The sequence below is a fragment of the Saccopteryx bilineata genome, chromosome 6 (genome assembly GCF_036850765.1).
Source record: "Saccopteryx bilineata isolate mSacBil1 chromosome 6, mSacBil1_pri_phased_curated, whole genome shotgun sequence".
Lineage (NCBI taxonomy): Eukaryota > Metazoa > Chordata > Mammalia > Chiroptera > Emballonuridae > Saccopteryx > Saccopteryx bilineata.
In genome coordinates, this window is record NC_089495.1 from 101,697,581 (window position 1) to 101,724,873 (window position 27,293).

The 27,293-nt window shown below is 43.0% G+C and overlaps 1 protein-coding gene across 1 annotated transcript in view; it reads left to right on the forward strand.

Moving 5' to 3' along the window:
• The first annotated feature begins 987 nt into the window (after positions 1-987).
• Positions 988-27,293, forward strand: part of TNFSF11 (TNF superfamily member 11) — a 36,521-nt gene continuing 10,215 nt past the window's right edge. Inside the window, exons 1-2 of the mRNA XM_066235645.1 lie at positions 988-1,334; positions 9,732-9,899. Of these exons, the coding sequence (XP_066091742.1) occupies positions 1,113-1,334; positions 9,732-9,899 (390 nt within the window). The 5' untranslated portion in view covers positions 988-1,112. The remainder of the gene's footprint in view (positions 1,335-9,731; positions 9,900-27,293) is intronic.

Here is a 27,293-nt window from a genome sequence, read left to right on the forward strand (position 1 = left end):
CAATGTTCATATTTTCATTTTTCTCACCAAGGGGCACAATTCTGAATAGAGGCTTTTAAAAGCTCCGAAAAGTGTTCTTCAGCAACGAAATGAACATTTAACCACACCACCAGCTTTGTGTAATGTCCCTCTTCTTTGGTTGCCAGTTGGATGAGCCCTCCTGTGGAGGCCTACCCCGGTGGCCATACATTAGAGGTGGCATGTGACCGGCTTTGTAAGAACATAACATGATTCCATATATGAAGCTACTGGGTCCTACCCCTCTCCCTGTACCCTTTCCCTTTTTAAAGTTAAGAGTTGGTGCCGATAGGCTCTCTGCTGCCACATTCAAAACCTGCCCCACTCAAAGCCACTTTGGGGGTGTGGAAGCAGGGATTTGGGAAGGAGGGTTCTGGTTGTTAAGTCTCCCAAAAGACTAAGGGCCTATGTTTGGAACCATGATAGAGACTGCACTCTCGGACCCTGAGGTGGTCCTTGCTGACTTTTTCTGGGGGCTGGGGAGGTCAGAGAGGAGACACAGGTGGGAAGGGCCTGCAGAGATCAAGTCTAACCTTCTAAATCCCATAGGGGAGACTGGAGCTCAGGAATGCAAACTACCTGAGGAAGGTTCATGACCCTTAAACAAGACATGTATTTGCATCCACGCCTCGTCCACCCCGGGCTGCCTCGTCCACCCCGGGCCACCCCCATCTTCTGGACTTCCAAAACGCAGCTAAGGATGGATAAGTGGTGTCTGTAACTGCTGGAGCAACCCACAGTCTCCTCCTCTGAGGGCCCGATGGGGAGGAGGCTGTGAGTGGGAGAGTGAGAAAGAGAGGGCAAAAGGAAGGAAGGGGAGCCAGAGGTGGGAGTGGAAGAGGCAGCCTGGCCCAGGGCTGATTGGCTCGCGAGGCCAGCCTTCTCGAAGCGGTTTATAAGAGTTGGGGTGGCCAAGCGCCCTGCCCGCTCGCCCGCGCGCCCAGGAGCAGCGCCCGGCTCTGTGCGCCCCACGTCGAGGACCGCCTGGTCCCGCGCCGGCTTCGACTTCACGCTACCTTTGGACTTGGCAGTGGGCAGATCAGCAAGGGAAAAGCTCGAAGGAGGCGTGCGCCCGGGAGAGCGGGCGGAGTGCCATGCGCCGGGCCAGCCGAGACTACACCAAGTACCTGCGCGGCGCGGAGGAGATGGGCAGCGGCGGCTCCGGCGCCCCGCACGAGGGCCCCCTGCACGCTCCACCGCCGCCCGCGCCGCCTGCGCCCGCCGCCACCTCCCGTTTCATGTTCGTGGCCCTGCTGGGGCTGGGGCTGGGCCAGGTCGTCTGCAGCGTCGCCCTGTTCCTCTACTTCCGAGCGCAGGTGAGTGCTCGCCTCCCGGGGGGCGCGCAGGCCGAGCACACTCACTGTTCCCACTTCTCGCACTGGTGGGAAACTGAGTCTGGCTGCCCGGCTCGGTTCCCCAGATCGTGAATATTCAGGAGGAGACAGTGACTAACGAGGGAGCGTGTCGCTGGGGGGTAGTCTCTCGCGGGCCGGACTCGCGGGGCTCCGGGTCAGCGTACGCACCGCCTCGCAGCGCGCGGAGCCTGGGCTCGCCTAGCCCGGTGCGTTTGAATTTCCCCCGGCGAGACCGCATTGGCCGCTCACCTCTTCTGGAAATGACTGCACGCTTCCCCTTCTATTTTTCACTGATAACTTAGAATTACCTTATGAACATTTAGGGAAAAAACGAGACCCTTTACTTATCTATCGAGCTTTTTTCCCCTGCCCACCCACCGGAGGGTTTGGGTGGCCGGGGCGGGCTGCTGTGTAAGTGTGTTCGGCTGCGGGCAGCCCCTGGAGCCTCAGCTGGTGCTGCCCGAGCCACCAGAAGGGCCGAATGACAGCGCAACCAGACAAGTCTTGTCTCGCTACCAAGGATCCGCTTGCTCGGGGTTTGAAAAAGAGGGAAGGACCCACGTGCCTCCCCACTAAGGTGAGCAGAGAAGGAAGCAAGGTGTGTGTGTTGGCGGTGAAGTTCTCTCCCCTGACACAGCCTTGCTACAATCTAGCAAATGACCGACCTTTTACAAGATGAGGATGACGGCTTGGAACTGCAGAGAGATAGAAAGGAAAGGGTAGATTTGTAATAGTATGCTTTCTGGTGGTTTATGCGCTTGTGTTTTCTTGGAAATTGCAGTGCAGATGGTTGGATTCATTCAAATATTCTTGTCTGGTGTTATGAACTCTTTCTCAGAGGAAGTGGAGGGCTGACTGTGCATTTTTTTTTTTATGGGAAAAGAGAGTTGGTTTTGGACTTCATTGGTTTTCAGATTCAAAGGTGATTACTAAACCCAACTGGATGTATTGGAACGTGGCGTTGCTTGGGCTGTATGGGTTTTGACATGTCCAGAGTCTTGAACCCCATTACTTGGTATCATATGCTTTTTGTTGTTTTCATTATCCACTAGTTTACATTTTATGGAACTAGTTTCACTATGTACTAAAGCAAAAGTAGAAATAATATGAGCAATACTTTAGAAAATTTGTATTTGTATAGTAATAAAAATACTCTGTTGATAGAACTCTTTTCTAAAAAACAATTTTGAGTGGTTTGTTTGCAACACAAATCTATATAAAAGTGATGAAATGTTTTTATTTTTAAAAAAGTTTTATTTATTAATTTGAGGGGGGTGGGAGAGAAAGAGAGTGAGAGACAGAGACAGGAACATCGATCTGTTCCTGTATGTACCCTGACCAGGGATCAAACTGGCAACCTCTGAGCCTCAGGATTACGCTAAGCTATGTGGCCAGGGCTGAGATGTTTTTCTTTCATTGGAGTAGGCTGCAGTCAAGAATGAGTGGTTTACCCGCTTTCCCATCCGGCATGTTGTGCCCCGCCCCCCATTTAATGCTTGTGTATGCAGTGCCTGTATTGCACATGGCACTAGTAAGTGCTGTGGAATATTAGTTAAAAATCATTTATTCAACATACAGTGCCCACCGACTATGTGCATGGCATGGCGCCCAGTACTGGAGAAGCCTACAACAAGAGACTTAAGATTCTTAGACAAGAGAGCAGCATTCAGAAGAGGGTCAGAAAGTACACTAGTTCTCAACCTGTATCTTTTGTAACACCTTTACAATTTTTTTCTTAATTTATTAATTTTTAGAGAGAGAAAGGGACAGAAAGAGAGAGAGAGAGAAACATAGATTTGTTTTTCGACTTATTTATGCATTCATTGGTTGATTCCTGTATGTGCCCTGACTGGAATCTAACCTGCAACCTTGGCGTATGGGAACAAGGCTGTAAGCAACTGAGCTATTGGGCCAGGGCTGGTATAGGACGTCTTCACAACTGTAATGGTGAAGTAAGTTTTCAGCGTTGAAAGAGCAGTAGGGAATAAAGGATTTCTAGGGACCATGAGCAACTTAGATGGGCAGGAACCGTAGAAATTGGTGTGGCCACATAAGAAAGAGTGATCTGCTGGGCTCTTGTTACAGTTCAGCTTTTTGGTAGCAGTTGTCAATGTTAGTGGTTTGGTGGGATGATGGGTATTTTCTTCTGATGATCACCTGTCATAACTTAGCAGTCTTAATGTCACATGGATAAGAGTGAAACTCTCAAACCCTTTTCCAAAGTAAGCATATAAGTTAGTCGGACTAGCTAGAAATTTTTTGTTTGGAGAATGTAATGTCATGGTATTTCTGGGTACAGTTTTGCTAAATGGCATGAAAAATGTTTTTTTCCAAGACTTATGCAAAATATATTAGCCATTATTCTGAACCCAATTTTGTACTTTTTAAAAGATCATCTCCTTCAGTAAAGAAATAATATTAGGAGCAATGTGTTCATAAGAATACACCACTAGACCTGGTTGCATTTTGTTGAAAATGCTATCTAAGTTTGATACCTACAGTAGGCCTAATCATTTAGAGATTCGTTTTGAAGTAGTTACAAATGAAATGCCACGCTGTCTGGCGCTTGTTTCAGAACAGTGGCAGCGATGGTGGGGGAAGGGAAGTGGTTATTTAGAGGGGAAACAAGATTGGCCATGCAGTTGCTGAAGCTCAGGATGGGTATGTGGGAGTTCACTCTACAGTTTTTTCCACTTTTGTATATGCTGGAGGCCTTCTTTCAAAGCTCTAGTTAAGAGAATAAACTCAATTTGTCCTGTCAATGATCTAACATTTTCACTTGTATCGGCATGTTTGAATTAGAACCTGGTACCAAAGAAGAGGTAGATTTTTGACTTCCATAAAAGTTGTGGGTCAACTACTTGGGGTTTCTGAAAGCATTTGAATTATAATGAAATAATCTAGTATCGGGTAACATTGCAGTTTACAGTATAAAAAAATGAGAAAAAGGGGCCAGTTTTATTGCTTTTGTTTAAAAGGGAGGGGGAGGAGAAGCCATACAAATCCTTAACAAAATAGTTTAATTTAGTTTAAATACATTTAGAAGAATGCCCAGAATAGTGTAAAAATTATAGTGACTTAAAAAGTTTTTTTTTCTTCTCAACTCATATTTGAATAGTTAAAAATGAATCAGCTTCCTTAATATTTGCGGATCGCCAGTTCATAGATGAAGAAAAAAGAGTTCGAGATTCAGTGTAGATTGGCTTTTCCCCTACCAGCCTTGCCAAAGAAAAAATAGCGTGTGGCTTGTGCTATATACTTACCACATAGTATTCATACTTTGGTTTACCAAAAAAATAAAAAAAGAGGCTTTCAAAACGTTGTTTGTAAAATGTATGTGCACTTTTGAAACATCCCTACAAACCGTATTCAAAGTTTAGAGATAAGCTTTTCAGAAAACTCAATCTCTGTTGCCCTTTCAACTCCTTCGCCCCAGTCCCCCAATCTGCACACCATCCTCTCTTGCTATTTGCTACCCAAACAGGAGAGCAGTCACTACTGAGAATCTGATGTAGAGGTGTGCAGCTGACTGTAGAAACAGATAACGAAGTAGTTCAAATGTCAAGCATCCTGCCTCATTTAACCCTACAGATGATTAAATTTCAGGGAAGTGTTGTTTTTTTTTTTTGTTTTTTTTTTGAAACAATTTGAGTTCATTTCATATGAACATATCTGATAAATGCATTTTAAAAATCCATTTTAAATCAGATAGTCAAGATTTATTTAATCTTTTTAGACGTTTCTACATAAAATGAATTCTTTGGTAGCTAAGTTTACTGTGATTTTTTTTTATTAATTTCTGTGTTTCTCTGTCGAGAATAAGTTTCATGAGGGAAAGCACTGTCTGTTTTGCTCACTACTTTATTGTCACCGTCTAGCACAGTATCTGGCATGTTTAATTTACTGAACAAGCTTTTCTTTCTTTCTTTTTTAAAATTTATTTAAAAATTTAAATTTAACAGGGTGACATTGATCAACAAGAGTACATAGATTTTGGGTAATTTCCCTTCTCCACATCATTTGAACAGTTGATTATGTTTGTATACCTATCACCCAAAGTCAAGTCATCCTCTGTCACCTTATACTTGTCCCTTTTTATACCCTTCCCCAAACCCTTCCTGCCTCCCCCACATCCCCTCTCTCTGGTACACTGCACTTTTATCTATGTCCATGAACCTCAGTTTTATATCCTATCTGTGTGGAATCATACAGTTTTTAGCTTTTTCTGATTTACTTATTTCACTCAGTATAATGTTATCAAGGTCCATTCATGTTGTCGTAAATGATACTATGTCATTGTTTCTTATGGCTGAGTAGTATTCCATTAATATATGTACCACATCTTCTTTATACAATCTTTTATCAAAGGGCACTTTAGTTGTTTCCATGTCTTGGCCACTGTGAACAATGCTGCGATGATCATGGGGCTGCATGTGTCTTTATGTACCAATGTTTTCAGGTTTTGGGCGTATATACTCAGTTGAGGGATTGCTGGGTCATATGGTAATTCTATTCTTAATATTTGATGAACCACCATACTTTCTTCCATAATGGCTGTACTAATTTCATTCCCACCAGCAGTGAATGAGGGAGCAAGCTTTTCAGATGATTTGCAACACTGGAAATATATTCATTTCTAATTTGCAATATGTAGATTATCTAATTAGTGACTGAAATTGATTCAAAAGTATTATTTTTAGTTATGTAAATTTTCTTTATTTCTTTTTTTATTAATTAATTTATTTATTCTTAAGTGAGAAGCAGGAAGACAGAGAGATAGATTCTTGCATGCACCCCAACTAGGATCCACCTGGCAAGCCCCCTGTGGGGTGATGCTTTGCCCATCTGGGGCCATTGCTCTATTGCTTGACAACTGAGCCACTGTAGTGCCTGAGACAAGACCATGGAGCCAATCCTTAGTGCCCAGGACCAACTTGCTCAGTTGAGTCATGACTGAAGAAGGGGAAGAGAGAGATAGAGTGAGAGAGAGAGATGGGAGAGAGTGAGGGGTGGAGAAGCAGATGGTCGCTTCTCCTGTGTGCCCCGAGCAGAATCAAACCCTGGACATGCACGCAAGGGGTAGTGCTCTACCACTGAGCCAACAGGCCAGGGCCAAGCACAGATTTTCTATCAAGACTGCTTTGTTAGGTGATTGCTTGCGGGGTAGGAGATACATTCTGAAATCTGAACTGCACATTTGAAACACTTGTGGAGGGATTCCGTTGACCCCTACCCTTAGAGATGTTGATTAAATTGGAGGGGCATCTGGACATGGAGATCTTTTATTAGAGAGAAGACAAAGTCTTTGCATTATATTTCTTTGCATCAAATCATTAACTATTATTAAGTGCTGCAGTATTTTGATACTAATTGATTTTACTTGTGAAAACATTTTAAAATTGATGTTCAAGGAAATTTGAAGTCACTTTAATAGCAGAAAGACCTATATTTGTATACTTGATATTTAAAAGCATTACTTGTTAAACTTTAATGTGCATCCGAATCACCTGGGATGTAGTTAGAATGCAGATTTCCAGGCAGTGAGCTGAGGGGGAGGGATGACTGTGAGATTCTGCATTTCTAACAAGCTCCCCCTGAGCCCTTGATGCTGCAGGCCTTTGGGTTCTCCTTTCAGTAGTAAGGTATTGGGGACTGCTGTCTCTGTTAGATGATGCTTAGCTTGTTGGCGGGACTTTAGCTGAACCAATTTTAAGGTGACTAGGCATTTCCCTGTTGACATCATATTGTTCCTTCAGCTCAGCAGTTTTCTGGTGGTGAGCCTCCCCAGATCCTTGACTGTTTCTTCTTTCCCGAGGTCTGAACTCAATGACCCTTCATATCAGTTGCCCAAGGCTTTCTGGTTTTGTGGGAAACTTATTGGCATAAGTGAGCTTTTTGTTTTATTTATTTATTTATCTATCTATTTATTTATTTATTTGAGAGAAAGAGGAAGGGTGAGAGATGAGAAGCATCAACTCATAATTGCATCACTTTAGTTGTTCATTGATTGGTTCTCATACGTGTTTTTTTTTTTCTTCTTTTTTTTATACAGGGACAGAGATAGAGTCAGAGAAAGGGATAGATAGAGACAGATAGACAAGAATGGAGAGATGAGAAGCATGAATCATCAGTTTTTCGTTTTTGACACCTTAGTTGTTCATTGATTGCTTTCTCATATGTGCCTTGACCACGGGCCTTCAGCAGACTGAGTAACCCCTTGCTCGAGCCAGAGACCTTGGGTCCAAGCTGGTGAGCTTTTGCTCAAGCCAGATGAGCCCACACTCAAGCTGGCGACCTTGGGGTCTCGAACCTGGGTCCTCGGCATCCCAGTCCGATGCTCTATCCACTGCGCCACCGCCTGGTCAGGCTCTCATACATGTTTTGACTGGGGTCTCCAGCTGAGCCAGTGACCCCTTGCTCAAGCCAGAGGCCTTTGGTCTGAGGCCAGCAACCATGAGATCATGTTGATGATCCCCTTCTCAAGCTGGTGACCCTGCACTCAATCTGGTGACCCTGGAATTTCAAACTTGGGACTTCAATGTCCCAGGTCGGTGCTCTATCCACTATGCCACCACCAGTCAAGCCTTCTTTTTTTTTAGAGAGAGAGAGAGAGGGAGAGAGAGAGAGAGATAAAGATAAAAGTGAGCCTTCTTGCCTGACCAGGCAGTGTCACAGTAGATAGAGCGACGACCTTGGATGCAGAGGACCCAGGTTCGAAACGCTGAGGTCCCCGGCTTGAGCGCGGACTCATCTGGTTTGAGCAAGGCTCACCAGCTTTGAGCCCAAGGTCTCTGGCTCGAGCAAGGGGTCACTCGGTCTGCTGTAGCCCCACGGTCAAGGCACATATGAGAAAGCAATCAATGAACAACTAAGGTGTGCAACGAAGAATTGATACTTCTTATCTCTCCCCCTTCCTGTCTGTCTGTCCTTATCTGTCCCTCTCTCTGACTCTCTGTCACAAAAAAAGTGAGCCCTCCCTTTTTTTCTTTTTTTTAAAGCATGTGATTGAAATCTTTCCTTATATAAAAACTGACATATTCTGATTTGTACTAATTATTTTAAAGAAAATGTAAAAGTAAATATGGATTGCAAATAGTTTTGCTTTATGAGTGATATATTTCCACTGATTATAGAGAAAAGCTATATTTTGCTAGACTGGAATAATAAAATTCGTATTTGTGGATGCACATTGTTGAAAGACTATCATTTCATCTTGAAAATTTTAGATATGTATAGGGAAATTTTCAGTTTATATTTGATGGTTCATTAATAAATTTGAATATCTCTTTGATTCCTTTTAAAAAAATAATTAAACCTGGGAGTGGAGACTTGGTATTATTGGCTAAGCTTTGGTTACTGTAAACTTATGTAATTTTTTTCTCTCCTCTCCCCTTTTTTTTTTTTTATCTAGTCTGTACCTACTAATAAGTAAATGAACATGAAGCATTTTGAATTTTTTAAATAAAAGGACAATTTAAAGTATTGCTATTATAAACATTGAAAGCTGATTTTCTCTACACTTGGCAGTTGAAACCACTGCAAAGGCTTGTCAGAGCCCTGGAAGGAGTGGGCAGAGAATTTTAAGAAAAGAGCAATACTTAAATGCTTATGCTGCTACAAACTAGTAACTCTATGAGGATATTTTGGATGGGCCAATCCCTTACATTACAAGAGTGTTAGCATCCCCTCAGTACATACCCACATAGCCTGCTGGCCCCTCGCAGCCCTCCGCCTCCCCAACGATGCCAAGTCTGACCCGCACACAGTCCCAGGCACCCCTAACAGCCGAGCCACTCCCGGCTGAGAAATACTGGTAAGAGGTGGAAGAAGAAGGAAATTTATGCTCTGGCTTCAGGTTTTCTTTGGGACTAGGAAATGTATTTCTCTTGCCCTATTTTTGCTGATTAGATTACATGTTATTTTAGGAAAGAGGCCAGGCAATCATTGTGGCTAAAGATGATGTTAAATTTCACCTGATTTATGTAGGCTTCGTGCTTTGAATGTCTAAGTGGGCTTCATAATTCCCCTCTAGCATACTACATATGACTTAAAGACAAAAAGCTTTCTCCACCTGCACTGACCACTGATTTCCTCTATGAGGACTTCTACCTATCAGCCTGTTTTGACAATTCCCTAATAACACGTGTATACACTTGTGTTGAGGATAATAGTCAGCTATTCATAAAAATGAATTAGAAATCGATGTTTTTACCAATTTGAGGGTAATTGTGTTAACTATTAATTATTGGGACATAAAACTCTTGCAAAAATGAAATTTTTGTTCTCAAGTCACACTTTATTAAATAGCAGAATGATTAATGGCAAACACTTTAATGTCCTTACCCTTTTGTTTCTCAGATGGATCCCAATAGAATATCAGAAGATGACACTCACTGCATTAATAGAATTTTCAAACTCCATGAAAACACAGATTTGCAAGACACAGGTCTGGAGAGTCAAGACACAAAATTAATACCTGATTCATGTAAGAGAATTAAACAGGCTTTTCAAGCAGCTGTGGAAAAGGTGAGTCCACGTCAAGGTTATAAGTCAAGGGCTCTCGTTGAGTCTACTAATACTGAAATTAGAACTGGCTGAGTGCTGTTGACTTCGTTCCTTTTTATTTTAATCATTTGTAAAAGAGCTAAAGAGAATTGTTTCCAGGGATTAACTGAATTGTTTTGAAGTTGTTGGTTGAATTTGGTGATCAGAGACATTCATATTCATGGAAATATATATATATATGTTTAGAGGAGAGGTTTAAATTCATACTTCAAAGGAGGACTAAAGTGGTTTGTGGCAGTCAGTGGGTCAGTTTGCTAGTTTGAATTCCCCGCCCTATAGCCATTCCCTCAGTTCACAGGACTCTGCTAGCTATTTCCTTTGCATTTTGTTTGGTCATGACAGGATCCCCTATTCTATATCTGTTGATTAGGGCTCTGTGGAGAGTAATTGTAACGGGTCCATTGCTGTCATCTATGGTGACTAGGTAAGCAAGCGAAACAGGAAATAATGTGATGGGCAAGATGTTCTGTGTCCATTCTCTCATTTTCAGGGAGAGCTGGGTGAGGAGAGAGGACATGGGGACAGAGAAGACCTGTGAGTTCTCTTATGCCAGCAGCTCTAATTGAGAAAGAAACACTGTAATAACAACTGCCTGATTTACTTTCCTGGATAAGGCCACTTGAGAATGATTTTACCAACTCCACCCAAAGTCAGGTAGAGCCCAGAGACTCCAGTGCACGCACACCTGCATCGACTCCTGCACTTACCATCATATCCTAACCTCTAGTTAAAAATGTCAAATTTCTTAAATCTAAGTTGAATTTTAACTTAGTTTATTCTTTAAAAATCCATATATAGTAATAATATTTTTATTTGTTTATTTTCTTTTTTTTTTTGAAAAAGAGAGAGAGAGAAAAACACAAGAAAGGAGAGATGAGAAGCATTAACTCATAGTTGCATGACTTTAGTTGTTCATTGATGGCTTCTCATACATTCCTTAACTAGGGGGGCTCCAGCTGAGCCAGTGACCCTTTGTTCAAGCCAGCAACCTTGGGTGTTAAGCCAGTGGCCTTTGGGCTCAAGCCAGCTCTCATGGGATCATTTTGATGACCCCACGCTCAAGCCAAAGACCCCATACTCAAGCTGTTTCGCTTGTGCTCAAGCCAGGGACCTCAGGGTTTCAAATCTGGGATCTTAGCATCCCAGGTCAACACTCTATCCACTGTACCACCACCGATCAGCCTAGTAATAGTATTCTTAAAAAAGAGGATTTATGTTAGAGGCAGAGGTAGGGAGATGAAGTTGTTTATATAACCTTTATAATTGATATTAGCTGTATTTGACCAAATCTAAGATACTACCAATTTTCAACTGACTTTGTATTTCATGCAACACACACACACAAAAATGTAGACTAAGAAATTAAACACAATCATCATATATAGATTCTAGTTACATTTTAATTTCAGATTACATCTAAAATGTAAAAAAAGTACATCATAGAATCAATAAAGTGCAGATTGCTTTTATTTCTTTGAGAACCCATTGCTTATAACTATTATGTTTTCACTATAATTAATGTGTAGGTGCTTAGTCTTATGCAGTAGATGTATTTTTTTTTCTTTCAGAGAGAGGGACAGATAGGGACAGACAGGAACGGAGAGAGATGAGAAGCATCAATCATCAGTTTTTTGTTGCGACACCTTAGTTGTTCATTGATCGCTGTCTCATATGTGCTTTGACCGTGGGCTTTCAGCAGACCGAGTAACCCCTTGCTCGAGCCAGAGACCTTGGGTTCATTTTTATTGTTTAGTTTTATTTCATTTTAAAATCAGTCTGCTTTTTATTCCATTTCCCAAATACTTAGTAATTGATTGACAAATAATTATTTACATATACTAGAAGTAATCTATACATTCAAAACTGAACCCATAATTAAGGTAATTCTGGTTAGGTAAATGATCATTTTCTAAGATTTTTTTTTAGATCATTGCAGATTGTATATCCTTACAATGAAGGAGAACATTTAATTCCATTGGCTTGGTCTTAAATATTATTCATTGTGTTTCTTCTGGAATAATAAGTTTGCAAGATCATCCCACATGATTTTGAAAATAAATAATGTTAAGAAGAACAGATGCCATGAGCATTTATCTGAGAATACAAGAATGGTTCATCTTAACAGATCAAAGGAGGAAAAGATTATCATCTCATAAGTACTAAAAAGTGGTTGACAGAATTAAAAATTTTTTTTTGATGTTTGAAATCCATTTGAAAATAAAGCTACATGGATTCTTGATGTTATCTGAAATTGCTAAGACAAAAGTTAGCCAATGGTGGTAAACAGAGGCATTTCTCTTAAAGTCAGGAACACAGTGAAGATGCCCAGGGTCCCATGTGATTCACCATTTCTTAGAACATATTAGCTAGGGAAATTACACAAAAGAATGAAATGAAATAAGAAGGCAGAATTTGTATGCAATGTGATTGTTTTCATGAGAAAATGCAATAGAAACTAAAAGGCTACCAAGTGAAACAGCTTGTAAAAATTAGTAAATGATAATCACCAGCTACCCCCATCTCAAACAATGATTAGAAAAATGAATGAAAGAGTCCATTCATAACTTTAAAAAATCCCTAAAAATAAACTTCATAAGGAATGTACAAAGCTTATGTAAATAAAACTAAGGACCTCTAGAGAAGCTTTTAACATTGGATTGGACAATGTAAGGATGTGAAAGACAACATCCTTAGAGGAGAACTTATTGTGTGTGTGTACATAACTTAATATGATATCAAGTTATTTTAAATAACTGGGGATAGTTTGAATTGTTCAAAAGTGGGAGGACAGTTTATTTACAATTTTAAATGATGTTAATATTTAATAAGTTTACAATTAGCCCTGGCCGGTTGGCTCAGCGGTAGAGCGTCGGCCTAGCATGCGGAGGACCCGGGTTCGATTCCCGGCCAGGGCACACAGGAGAAGCGCCCATTTGCTTCTCCACCCCTCCGCCGCGCCTTCCTCTCTGTCTCTCTCTTCCCCTCCCGCAGCCAAGGCTCCATTGGAGCAAAGATGGCCTGGGCGCTGGGGATGGCTCTGTGGCCTCTGCCCCAGGCGCTAGAGTGGCTCTGGTCGCAACATGGCGACGCCCAGGATGGGCAGAGCATTGCCCCCTGGTGGGCAGAGCATTGCCCCATGGTGGGCGTGCCGGGTGGATCCCGGTCGGGCGCATGCGGGAGTCTGTCTGACTGTCTCTCCCTGTTTCCAGCTTCAGAAAAATGCAAAAAAAAAAAAAAAAAAAGTTTACAATTTATTTGAAAGCAATAATAGCCTTATCTCCTGTCTTACGGGGAAACAAATCCCAGAGCACTTGGTAGCTAAACACTGCTCCCTGGCAGTCCGGCGACAACTTCTGTTGCTTCGATGAACCTTTCTGCCTTACCTTTCCCATCAGAACACACCTGTTCACTGTCCCATTTCCTCCGAGTTTTCTAGGCACTGCCAAGATAGTATGACAAACCAGTTTGTACTTCATGATGTTGATGAGCAATGGTGGCAGAACTTTTACTATTTTAAGAGTCTTTTGGAGACATGGTGCCTCATTCCAAATGAGTAACATTAATTTTAAGAGACTCAGTACCTGGCAAGCCGGAAGGAGAAAGACTTGTGGGCAGACAAGAACAGTCAACTGCTCTTATTAAGGGCACAGAGTCTTAATTATACTAATAAATAGGTTAGTATGACTTACAAGATGAGTAGAACTTTATTTCATTGATCTTACTTTTTCCCCCTCTTTTTGGTATTGTTACAGGACTTTACCTATTAAGCACATGTATATAATAATAGTGCATGAGTAATACTTTTTAAAGAATGAGGACTGTCACACTATATCAATGTGTATTTGGAGGTAGATTTCTTCTCCCAGACAGGAAGATCTTTAGGAATGAGACGATTGTTATCCATATCTTATCATAAGAATCAACCAGTGTTTATTAAGTGCACATACTGAGCTAGGCACTGTGCCATAGCTTCTCTGCCTAATGACTTATGTTTCTCTTACCCTTGCCAAATAATGACTTTCCAAATGTGTTCTCCTTTGATAAGGATTATTGGCTAATGTGACATTCTACACATCTTGCCAAAATAATCAAATTTCTCATCTCTCTTGCCAATGCTGAAAATAGGAGGGATGCATCAGGCATTTAGAAGTAGGTTTGTATCTCCGTTTTAGTTCTAATATAGATATTGAGTGAACCCGTGAAATAAAATTACATATGTGGCTACAATCATTATTGAGAGATCAGCCCATCCAGTGGTGACGAATGCTAGACATAAGCACAAAATCACATTGTATGTGTGCATAAAGTGGTGTTTACCCAGCCCAGCTTTGGTCAGACAAGTAATGCTGTTCTTTCCCCCTTTTTTGTTTGTGGCTGGGTTTTCTTGGCTTTTTTCCCCTGTAGCACAGAACTCAAAAGCCTCTTAGTGATCCAGCCCTACCAACCACAATTTTCGAAGTCTATCATAACAGTCTATGACAATAAAGAAAACACTAGTACAAATATGGTATCTGATTTATAAAGCAGTTCTTGTTTCCAGCTCTGGCGGTCCCTGCGGCCTCTGCAGCCTGAGGGGCAGAGTGGTGAGCTCAGCCCGAGCATGGGCCCGGCCACATGACCAGGGAGGGCACTTGGCCTCAGACCCCCTGGCCAGGCTTTGTGAAAGCCATCTGTCTGTGACTAACTATACATTCTGAGCCTTTGGGGCTGTGATGCTACTTGATTTTAGTATGCCAGAGTGTTGACGTCACATTGGATACCTATGTGTGAGGAACTTCCTGAAACTTACTTTCAAAGGCATTTGAAAGAAGGATATGCAAGAGAGAGATCAGTGTACTAATTACACAATCACTTTTGTCTTCAAAGTAAGATGTTCAGGATATTCGAAGTGGTCCACCTCGGACATGGAAAGGAAGCGTGGGGATTTACCTGTATATGTGTTTGGTTTTTTTTGCATTAGTTTTTTCAAAAGCTATGTTTTTGTGACTATTTTATAATGTTCCTAATATAAAGGGGTGGGCAAAAGTAGATTTACAGTTGTTTGTGTGGAAAAATAATAAATAGTAATACAGGAATAAAGTGTTTTGCACACTCACAACTCTAAACCTACTTTTGCCCCTGTACAGAAATGTTTTTTTATTTAATATTTAAATAAATAAATAAATACATTTGGAAGTGTTGAATTTTTTTTTCCCTGAAGAGCTGCACAATCAAATCTTTAGAGGTCACCAAATAAAGCTGCAGACTCCATCATGACAAGAATGACAACCATTCTGCTCATATTTTAGTAGTTTTGAGAATGAAGTGAAACAAACAAATAAATGTTTGATAACTTATTGAACTCGGTAAACTAATATTTTGAAACAAAACAGACGTCAGTCAACTCATAAAGCCATTCAGTATGTTATAAACTTGGTTCTCATTTATCTGATGTCTTTCCAAAGTTGCAATCAATGATTATTAATATTAGAGCCTTAGGCAATGCAGGTTGATCTTGTTGGAAGTTACCTTCATCCTGATTTCTCCCTTTTGTCACATTTTTCTCAGAACTCTTCACCTCTTTATGGCCTGTAAACAATATAGAAACAGATTTATAATGTGAACTAAAAACAGGTCTCTGGTTTCTTTTATGAGTACAATTTTATGAAATCTCCACTTTCACTTCAGAATATGAAAAGCCAATAATGAAAACAACCTCTAGGAAGTTACTCTGTTGGCATAGTCTTGATTAAATACAGCTGACCCCTGAACAACAGGTTTGAACTCCACAGGTCCACTTCTACGTGAATTGTTTTCAATAGACACTGAATGTATCTTCTCTTCTTTATGATTTTCTTTTTAATAGCTAACTTTATTGTAAGGATATATAATTCATATAATGTGCAAAATGTGTTAACTGTTTTTGTTTTAGGTAAGGCCTCTCATTAACAGTGGGCCATTAGTAGTTAAGTTTTGAGGGAGTCAAAAGTTATATCTGGGGTCTCAATTGCTCAGCGGCTGGTGTCCCAAGCCCCTACTTTTTTCAAACCCCCACATTTTTAAGGATCTTCTGTATTTCTCAGAGTCAGTAAGCCTCTGAGCTCCAAATACATAGTATAAAATGAAGAATAAAGCAAAAGAGCCATCATTATTGAACAATCAAGTCTTACTTGAAATTCTTTTTTACTTCCTTGATACCAGAACATATTTAACCTCATCTCCTACAGGACTCACAGTGTAAATGCAAAATCTCCCCTGGTTTTAAAAACAGTGAGCCCAGTGAATCACAGGCTTTGATCCTCAATGAAACAGTCACTGTTATTTGGTATCATCCATGCTGTTGTAACAAAGAGGCCCATCATTCAGTGAACTAAATAAAATAGAGATTTTTTCTCTAGCATGCAGTAATCTAGAGGGGAGCAGTTCAGGGCTAGTGGGAAGACTCTTCCATCTTTAACAAGTATCTTCCACATCTGGCACCAAGCTGGCTTCCTTATTTCTTGTCATTTCCAGGCAGAGGAAAGGGAGAAAGAGAAACTGAGGGCAGTACCTGGGAATGGAGACATCCTCAACTCTAACAGTAGTCTATTGGTGGAACTTATGCATAAGACCACATCTGGCTGCCAGGTAGGACGCACAGTGTTGCCCACCAAAGCTTGAGGAAGGAGATGGCCTACAACTAATTGGGAAAAGGAGTCAATGAGCAGTCTTTGACATTCACTAAACCCTGTTTAGGCAAGAAAGTGGGTTCACTCTATGAGCAAGTGTTCATTAATTCTGAAAATACACAAATCTATGAAAAAAGTTGAATGATCAAGATTTTATTTTCTAAAGTTTAAAATACTTCAGAATTATTTAGATTTCAGGAAAGGAGAATTTAAAAGTACATTTAACAGCATGCATCATTTGGAGGAACTTTCAAAAGTCTGTGCAGGCATGTGCGTCTGTGACCTTTGAATAAACCTTGACCATCATCTGCAGTTTTCAGTAGGGTTTGTGGATTCAAGAATATTTATTTAAAACCAGAAAGTTCATTAGATAAAGTGTTTGTTTTTTTCTGTACGTAAAGCTGATCCCTTAGAATCCAATGACAGTTTTTACAAGAAGCTTATTTTCATTTTTAAAATTAAAGTATGTAAGAAATCAGTTAGAATTTGAGTAGATCTTAGCTGCTTATTAAATTACAATCATTGGAGGTGTTATAGAGACATTATTTCTTGTTTGCTTTCTTTCTAGTTAAGTGCACAAATATACACACATACACCAAAAACAAAGGGAAAAATTAAACACTATTATCTCTTTGTCTTTGTATATAAGAATATTGCCCCAAGAAAGTTTCTTGTAAACCCACAAGGAAACTTGGGGTTTGGGGCATTGATGTTCCCAAATCAAGATGTTAGTCATGTAGTGGTTTTCCAATGGGATTTCATCTCTGTTTGCCATAACAGTTTTGGGAACTGCAATTCAATCAACCCCAGTCATATCTAGCATTTATAAAAGCTGTCTTTGTGGGAAAGCTGAAGTAAGTCCCACGGAATTTTCCTACAATTTTAAGGTCACCTACTGTCTTTGCCCAACCGTGGACTCAATCTCGGGGAGGATGGGGGGCAAAAGGTGGAATGGTTTGCCAGAGGGAAGTAACCCGCGAGTGGTGTCTCAGAGGTGGGCTTATCTTCCTGCTAGAAGTACTCTGGGGTAGAAGAGAAGATAGTCTGGATTGACATTTTCAAAGAAACAGAGAAGAGGAGGGCATGCCGGAATGAGGGGCATCTAATTTTGTGGTCGGGAATCCTGGGCTGAGATTGCAGAAGCAAACCAAAGTGAGGGTCCTGGGCTGGAGAAGGTAGTAAAAGATGGAATGGATCACTCCATCCTGAGTGGCTTATCCTAGAAGGACAGCCTATGACACTGGAGAGAAGGCCGCCCTAGAGCAGTGTTTCCCAAACCTGCTGACCTTAATCACTTGGCCCTTGTTTATAAAAAACGAAGAGGCTCTCAGATCTGTCACAAAGACTCTGATTTGGAAATCCGGGCCTAGTTTCTATGATTGTGGAAACACTTTGCTAGTAAGGATGGCCTGTCTTTAGAGAGGGCTTTATGTAGCCCCTGGAACTAAGAGAGTGTAAGCACCCTAAGAAGAGGCGAGAGCCGCCGCAGGACAGGGAAACCACTGGGAAACGAAGTGACTGTCTGAGAAGGACGATCAAGCCTGTGTGGTGTGAAAAGGTGGTCTTGGAGGTTGCAGAGAGCAGTCTGTATCTGAGACAATCGGACAACCAGTGTTTGCTTGCACTTTTTGAAGTTCAGGGTCCAGGAGAGTTCTGTTCCCACATAGCATCACGAGGCCGCTACCCCAGTCCTCAATCTTTGCTCCCACAAACGCTAGGTGGCGGTGGTGGTGGCAGCAACAGCAGCAATAGTGACATCAATAATGATAAGTGTAAACCGCCAGGCTCATGTTCATCAGAAATTTTTGGTGAACTCAGAATCTCTTCTCCTCGGCGCTTCTCATCTGACCTACCTTTCATGGTGAGTGACAGTCCCACCTCTCCGTCGCCCCAAACCAGAAGCCAGAAGATGGTCTGACATTCTTCCTCACTAACTCTTCATTCCAACCCCATCCTGCGACTTCCACCTTGTCACAAAACCTGCAGATCCTTGTCTCTGCTCTGTGTCACTACTCTGGTCATCTTAATGAGGTGTTGCCATCACTTCTTGCCTGGATCGGTGCAGTGACCACCCTGTCCATGGTCTCACAGGCTCTAGTCCGTTTCTCCACAGCTCAGTGACCTCTAGAAGGCAAATCTGAACATGTTGCTTCCTTTCCTGCTTAAAAATTCTTTGATGGACCCCTAGAGTCATCAGGATATGTTCTGAGCTGTGGGACACGGAATACAAAGTCCTCTGTGTTCTGAAACCCTCATGCCAATGTGTGAGTCTGCAGGCTCATAGCCTGGGCTTCGTCTATCCCCACCTTGGCCGTGCTCAGTGGTCCCACCAGTGGGAAGTGCCTCAAGCTCCCTAGCCTGGCTGTGTACCCGCCCCCTGCTTCCCTGCGGCGATCCTGGAAACACGGCATCCTTAGCACCCCACAGGAGTCCTGGCCCCTAGCAGCCGCCAGGACATTTTGTGAAATGGATAGTTGAATGAATTATGGGTCTCTGTGCATGGTCCTTTTTATGCCATTCTGGGCCATTCATTATGTAGTCAGTTTTATAATTATTTTGTCAAAATTCAGTTCAAGCATCACTTCCTGACGGAAGCCCACACTGATGCCCCGCTGCCCACCTTTGGCATTAGGAGCCCCTTCTGTGCACGCCCAGGGCTCCTTGTGTTCGCCCATCATGACATCAGCGGCACAAGTCTGGCATCGGTCTGGCTTATGCAGTTGTGAGCTTTTCAAGGTCAGGGACTGTGCGATGTTTCATTTCTCCTCCCATTGACAGGCACGCAATAGGCGCTCAAAGAAAGTTTAAAAAACCAGTTTAATGAATAAGTAAGTGATCTCTGCTCGTCTCTCTGTTTGATGTCATCAAGTGGATGGTGGTTTAATATTGCCAGAAGTAGCCATATTACAAATTCCCAGAAAGATGCATAAAAGGCTAGAGTCCATTCCCAAGCATGGTGCTTTTCCTGCTTCTTTGAGAGGGGAGCTTCTTCGCTCTTTGGAGCATGAACACATTAGGAATCTTGAGTCTGGAGGCCCTTTCGCGGTCACTCTGGCCCTGCCCTTGCTGGCTTCACTTGTCCACAGTGGCTGGCCTGGCCCCTCTGTGTCTCCCCGAGTCTCATCCTGCAGTCAGAAGCACTCTTGGGGTGTGTGTGTGAGTGCACCTTCTGCAGAGGAGTCGGGGCTTTGTGAATGACAGCTCTGCCAGTGTGAGGATGCCTGCTTGTGTTCCCAGTGGCAGAAGAAAGCCAAGACGTGTCACACTGCAGTCACTCTGCCAGGCCCTCACGGATGGTGCTTTTTAAACAAGTACCGTAACACCAGGCATTTTAAAATCGGCTGTTTATAAAGACTAATATTGCTGTCATAAGGCTGCTTTATGAAAACCCAAGGGGACCTTTAACTCTAGCAGAAGCTTCCTCATTTAAACCATGAAGGTTAAACAATAAAAACTAATTTTCTATTCCCAGCATAGCCATCGCACTGCCGGGAAAACATCGCTCTGCTTCAGGAGAACAAAGGCCGTCTCTTCCTCAGCCCTGGGATGGCTGGAGCACATCACCCGTCTGCAGAGACGGTCTTTCCCAATCAGCAGACCTCTCCGGAGAGGACTGAGCCCGCCGACTGTGCTGGGTGGGCTAGGAGGCCAGTCCGCCTTGGGCCGAAGGCCTGGGCTGAGGGTTTCCAGAGATGGCTGTGAGATGGTAGCAGCGGTTCAGTTTGGGGGTGAAGAGAGTCGGAGGTTAAGAGGGGGTAATGAGTGGGAGGGAGGGAGAAGGCACGTTGAGAAGTCTTTGTCCTTTGGGAGAATTCTTTAAATCAGTAATTTATATTAAGAAGTAAAGTATTTAGAGATCAAAATGTAAAGTTACCAGTTTAAGTCGGAGATGACTCTCACCTTCAGGGTGGGCAGGGCCTGTGCCCTGTCCATCCTCCCCCCTCCCCGGCGCCCCACGGGGAGGGGGAGGCCCCTCGGAGGGGACTGGGAGGAGCTGCCCTCCGTCTGCCCCGTGCTCCTGCCCTCTCCAGTCCTGAGACCTGGTGGGGCTCTGCTCCAGGGGGTCTGGGCTGAGAAGCACAGGCTTCACTCTACTGATCATAACATGTACGTAAGTGACAGGTCACGTTGGTTTTCAGGTATTTTTGAACGATCGCCATTGTCTCTTCATGTGGAGCTGGGGGAGCTCCAGCTCCATGCAGGTGCATGTGGAATGTCCCCCATGCTCTGTAAATCTGAAGGTCAGTGTGAGCATCAGGGGAGGAGGAAAGTGAGAGGCTGACACGTTGATTCTCATCCTGTCTCTTTAGTTTCTTCATGACCCCTGGTGAGTGTTCTGTGTGCCTCATACACCAAAACACCATAGAAACAAAATCTCTGCGATTAAATCAGAGCTCTCTGAGGGAGCGGCTGTATGCAGTCTGCGTGAACCAGAGAACAGGAGACTTGCAGGGAAAACTGACTATAAGTAGCTCCGTGTGGCTGGTGCCTTTGGGGTCCAGGGGTCTCCTTAGGGGTGGTGGGGTCTGGATGCATAAGGGAGAAATAGCAGGAGAGCCTAGCAAGTAACCAGCCTAGTCATGCAGGGCTTGTCAGAGAAAACAAAACAAAAAACCAAACAATACAAACACTTTCAAGGCTGAAAGTCTTTTTAAGGATTTATTAAGCCATTACTAGGAAAAAAAAAAAGGCCTGTCTTGGTGCATGGAGTCCATACCCCCAGCAGCATGGCTAGGTAGGAATGACATGTCCATCTTCTCAGAGTTTGCAAACGTTTCTGTACATCAAACAGAAGTAGTGGGAGGGGAGAGGAAGCTGTAAGTCCTCTGAAAGAATTTACATGAGCTTTAGGCAAAGGAGTGGGAGAGAGGGGGGGGTCAGTGCTGGGATAGGCAGACCCTCCCCCACGATGGACGTCCGCTCCTGTGGAGCCGTTGTGGGCAGTATCCGGGAAGCGCTTGTGTAACTGTTGGCGGTGATAACGGCACTGGGTGTTAGACCGGGGGAGTCAAACTGGACCTCGGTTCAGCAACCTCAGTCTTGTTCTTGTTAAGAAAGAATTCAGAGCCAAGACCCAAACTATATGAAAAAGCTCATTTAGAAAGGAAACAAGTTACAGAGGCAAAAGAAGGGCCCTTGGAACTTTGGAAAAAGAGAGAGGCAAGGTGTATGGCTAGTAGCCGCCACCATCATCACGGCCGTTCACATGCAGGTTCTCATTGAATTCAGGCAGACGGTAATGAAACTGCAGAGCCAAGAACTCGCAGGCCATACTTTTTACTCGAGCCTCACAACCTGCTGGCAAGTCAATACACACAGTGGGGAAACACTTCCCTTTCCATTCAGGGCTCCCAAAGCCACTGACTTTCTGCAGGTTTTCCTAGAACCCGAGGCTCCCCCCAGTTCAGAGAGCTCACAAAGCCTCTCACTCTGTGCCCCTTCAGCACCCGCCATCTTGGCTGCTTCCTCCCCCTTGCAACCATGTGGCCTGTGCAAAAATGGCCTCCTAGCTCCTCCTGCACACATTAGCATAACCGAGCCCCTTCCCAAGCATGAAGGTAATTAACAGTATCACCTGGGCAACACAATCACTTGGTAAGCGACCATTTTTGACAATAAAAGTGAGCAAAACCAGAAAATACAGATTTTACAAACTCATTTGCCCAACACAAGGAAAACATGCTTGGGATAAGGAGAAGGTGTGTGGGGGACCCGGGGAGGTGTGGGCATGCTCCTTAGACCTGCTGGGTCCTCATCTGAGGGTATTTATCTGGAGGTCTCAGGGAAGGATCCCAACAGCTTTTCAGATGTGTCCTTTCAATGTCATGGTCCCCATTAACTGATAAGAACCAGGGCAGAGGGTCAATGCAGCTTTTCTGGCCTGGAGCTGAAACACAATTGAGGCCTTGATGCGGTCAGAACCTCATCGTCCTGGGGGCTTATTGCTTAAGGGCTCTTCCCCAGCCCCTCTGTTTGTTCCTCCTCTGAGGGGGTCTGACCCTCATGACTAGCAACAGGGGAGGAAAGGTCACCCTGGGGGTGGGGGAGATCCTTGTTTTGCCCTTTGCTAGGCACCTGGGGCTTCCTGCCCTTCTGTGCCTGGCCCATCGTCCTTGCTCTGCTCATGTCTGTCTGTCTGACTGCCTACAACGTAGCAAAAAGCAGCGGTTTTCTCAATTAGCCACTACACATTAATCCAAAGTTCCAACAGACATACAGGGATGTGGGCAGTCTTGTGTGTGAGCTGGTCCACAGCTATTAACAAGGCTAACTGTTCTCTCTTTTACTCTCTGCCTATTGTCATTTTAATTTAGAACATCTCAGTATTTTCTCCTCATCAGGCCATGTAGGCTCTGTAAGGGCTGTAGACTTGTTCCTGAGGTCTGCAGGCAGTCCCTCCGGCCCCGGGAAATTTTCAGGAGATAAGGGGCGTGCTCCCATGTGTGCTCTTGTCCGAGAGAAGCAGGAGACCGGGCAAGGAAGGAGAGGGCTGTTCCTGTCATGCTATGAGAAATGCTGGACGCTGGAAGGAAGGCAGGGGTCCTCTGGCTGGAGAGAGGGGAAGGATTTCTGAGCTCTCTACAAAGTGGAAATCTGAAGTACTTCTCGGCAGGAACAGGAAACTGGCTACTCATTTGCAGAAACAACCCATGTGCGACATTTCTGCATTAACTCGGCTGATGAATACTCTATTCTCCCAACTCTGTTGGAGAAGAATTCCATGAAGGATATCATTAAGATGTTGAAATAAATGCATTACATATGTTAACAAGTGTATGAACCCTGTATTATATCTGGCAAACAGGGTGTTCCATCCTTGTTCAACCAGCCAGATGTCCCTGCAGCTGCTGCTAGAACTGTGGAGGGAGGCAGCCACCTGAGACCCTGGCTAAGAGCTGGTGCCAGTGGTTTCCGAAGCATCTGGCCATACAAATGGCCTCTTCTGTGTTTGGATCGACAGGTACCATGCAGAGCACATGATTCACATCACAACGCACAGATGACATGTCTAGTGATAAACCCAGGCTCCAGAGGTTTTGACCTTCACAGGGAAGTTTTACAACTGGAGATGTCCTCAGTAGGAGTTTCAATCTATTTATACCATTTTGTAAGACACACAAAAAACAAACAAATAAAAAATTCTACTGCGGTCAAACATATTAAAGACCAATTTAATCATATCACTCTTGAGTTGGAATGTTATCAAAGCCTCCTCTTGGACAGTCTGAGTTGGCAAAGGCAGGCTTAGTTACCATTTGTTGGAAATGTTGAAATTACCTGGAGCAAAATTCCCATAACTTCTTAAAGAAGCTGGAAGTACTCCCAGGTGTTTATGTTTATTCTTACAGTACAATCTTTCCTCAGTGGCTCAGACTTAAGACTGAGCTGGTTCTGAGATGTCTCTCCAACCCCTGTGTTTGGCAAAAGATCCTAAAACATTTAAAAAGATGAACATCAGCCAGGCGGGTCCCAGCAGACCTAAGACATGTTTTCTCCTCTTCAAGTCTTCCCCGCACGCCCCCGGGGATGGCACTTCTTGGATGTTGAGTTCAGGAGAAGTTGAAGAAAAGCAATGTTAGAGACCACAGTTACCCAATCATATTGATCTTTTGTGTACTTCCTTTCCTGGAGGAGAAATTGTGAAATCCCAACAATTTTTCTGTGAGTGAAATAAAAGTTGAGATTAAAAAAAAAAAAATCATTATCATTTGTTTTCCTGTCTGTTCAGATGTACTCTGACCGCAAAGATGAAAAGTTAATGCAGTCAAATTGGAAAAACCACAATGGGAAGATTTAAAAAAATGTGACATTTCCTCTTTTCCGTTGTTTTTAGACTTCAGAGTAGTTGTGGAGGGCAGTTTCAAATCAGGCCTGTCAGTATTGGACAGTGTCCACTAGGTGGCAGTATGTCAGAGGATTTCTTTTATCCTAGAATTGGCAGCGATTTCTTTGGCTACCTACCAATGGTTCAGTTTTCCTTTTTGTCCTGTTTTTAAAGGGTGAAATGAAGCTATCACAATTTAGACCCAAATTATGCTTATCTAAAAATGCATGAATTTTCTGAAAAGCCTACGTGTTAACAGGATGACCATAAATAAGTTCATTCATTCATCTGAAATTTCTTAGTAACTTGTAAGTAGTAATCCTAGGTTGTCAAGGGTAGTTTATAAAGCCCAGAGGCAATTTATGTTTTTTTTGTCCCTTGCATGTAATAGATAATGAACATGCTGTATTCTGAGAAGGCAGATCTCTGGCCTTCCTGGGGAGTGGCTCTGAGCCAAGAGAAGATTACAGGGAGGGCCTTCTGCCCAGCTTCCTCACCTCAGAGACTGTTCCTAGCTTCTGCTAGAAGCTGTTTTCTGGGAGGTGTGTCCAAGCTTTCTAGACTTCTGTGCAAATCCGTGGGCGTTCTGATAGTGTAGACAACATATAATTGCTTTGGATGTTTATCCAGAGAGTTAACTAACTGGTTTTTGAAAATTAATGTGCAGCTGGATTTCATATAAGATAAAACAGTTTTTATAGAGATTTCTCACATCTGAATAATTTGTTCAGAGGAGAGGAGTTAGGCTGTTCTTTGTAGTGCTTTCCCCAGATTAGATGATCAGAACTTTCAGAATTGAAAGGAACCAGAAACAGTGTCTGAATGGTAGGATCTGGGGAATGAAGAACTCTGCAAATTTTAAAACACTCCAGTTAATGGGACAGAAGTAGAGGACTAACGTGGGTGAAAGGAAGTGTAAATCCAAAGCTTACGAAGTAAAGGGAGTTGTCAGGTGCAGTGAATTTGGATTCTCCTTAAAAAGGGTCTCCTATAATTTGGAAAATGAAAAATATTAATTAGGAAGGAATTAAAAAGGATTCATGCTTGGGTGTTCATAGAAATGTGTAACAGAGTTTCTTCTGCTCCGTGGAGTGGACGTGGAGGCGTGGTGCCCCTCGAGCCCAGGATCAGCGTCACTGAGGCCGGGGCTTTACCAGCCGAGCCCGGCCAGTCCTGAGCCGCTGTTTTCTGGAGCCTCTGGGAGTTCTGAGACCACACATCCTGAGGTGGAGCCCTTTTTGTCAGACCCCCAGTCAAGCTGTGCTTCTGTCAGAGTGATGACTTCAGGGAGGGGACTCCCTCTTGACGGGTGTAGGGAATGGAAAGACCTTTTCCCTCCTAGGTTCTCCAGATGGAGCCCTGGAGATTAGACTGATGAGGGACAGATGAAAAGAGAAGAGTGTCCAAATCTATATGTTTTAGGTGACATGGAAACCTTCATGAGGAAATGAAAGTCTAAGGAAACGGTCAACCTCAAAGCATATACTAGGTTTGACGAAGAGTGGAAAGGCGTGGAAACATGGAAGGACGTAGCGCGTGAGCTAAGGCAGTACCGGGGAAACTTAGCCAGGCCTGTTTACTCTGATTTTTCTCATCTTCTTCTGCTCTTAAAGATAAGGGTGTTCCAGTGGACGAGTGGATTGAAAAGCTTTGGTACATATATACTATGGAATACTACTCAGCCATAAGAAATGATGACATCAGATTATTTACAACAACATGGATGGACCTTGATAACATTATACTGAGTGAAATAAGTAAATCAGAAAAAACTAAGAACTATATGATTCCATACATAGGTGGGACATAAAAATGAGACTCAGAGACATGGACAAGAGTGTGGGGGTTACAGGGGGGGGAGAGGAGGGAGGGGGTTGGGGAGGGGAGGGGCACAAAGAAAACTAGTTAGAAGGTGATGGAAGACAATTGGACTTTGGGTGATGGGTATGCTGCATAATCAAATGTCATAATAACCTAGAGATGTTCTCTCTGAACATATGTACCCTGATTTATCAATGTCACCCCATTAAAATTAATTTTTAAAAAAAGAAAAAAAAAGACAAGAATGTTTCTTTCCTCCAGTTTGGAGAGGGCACCTCTCACACAAGGGTCTATGACCTGTTTCATGGGAGAAGGAGAAGTTCGGGCAGCCCTTCTGGCACCTGCTGTCTCTCAGATTCTTTCAGCTTAGAGTGTTCAATATACCAAGCTACCGTTTTTGGGAGTAGCGTGTTCTGAAGGCCATCACTGGCCATTGATGCTTTTCTCCCAACTTTGAGGAGCACATTTGATGACAATGTCTTAAAAAGAGGTATAGACTTTTAGCTCTAGAAGAAGGGTCAGGAGGCATAGGTTCCACTCCTAGTTTTCTAAGGTGGATTCGTCTTCTCGCTCTGCCTTCATTTCCCACTCTGAAAAATGAGGTTAGTTATAGTCACCCAGCCTCTGATTCTAGTAAGAATCAAATATGATAATATAAGAGAAGACACTTTGTTGGTTATGAATGTAAGAGGTTGTTTAATTTTCACTATGTCGAATATATACAAATTGTGAAGGTATAATAAATCTATGACTAAGTAGAGATGCCACCAAACAACTGTTCATGGGAACACTCTGTAATAATGTTTCTTACTATCTGGTACATTTTGGAATCACTGGGGGAGCTTCTTTTAAAAACTACCAAGTCAGTATCTGCTTGAGTTAGACTGGCTGGGTTTGGGGCCAGGGCAAGTGTCGTCTTAGAAGAATGTTGACTGTGGTTATCTTATGCAGATAACAATGATCTTAGAGTGAAAGAAAAAATTGAGGATAGAGTTACAGGAACAGATATTGAGTGTACACTTATTCTGTGACCTGAGGTTAAGGAAACGTCATTTGCCCCCT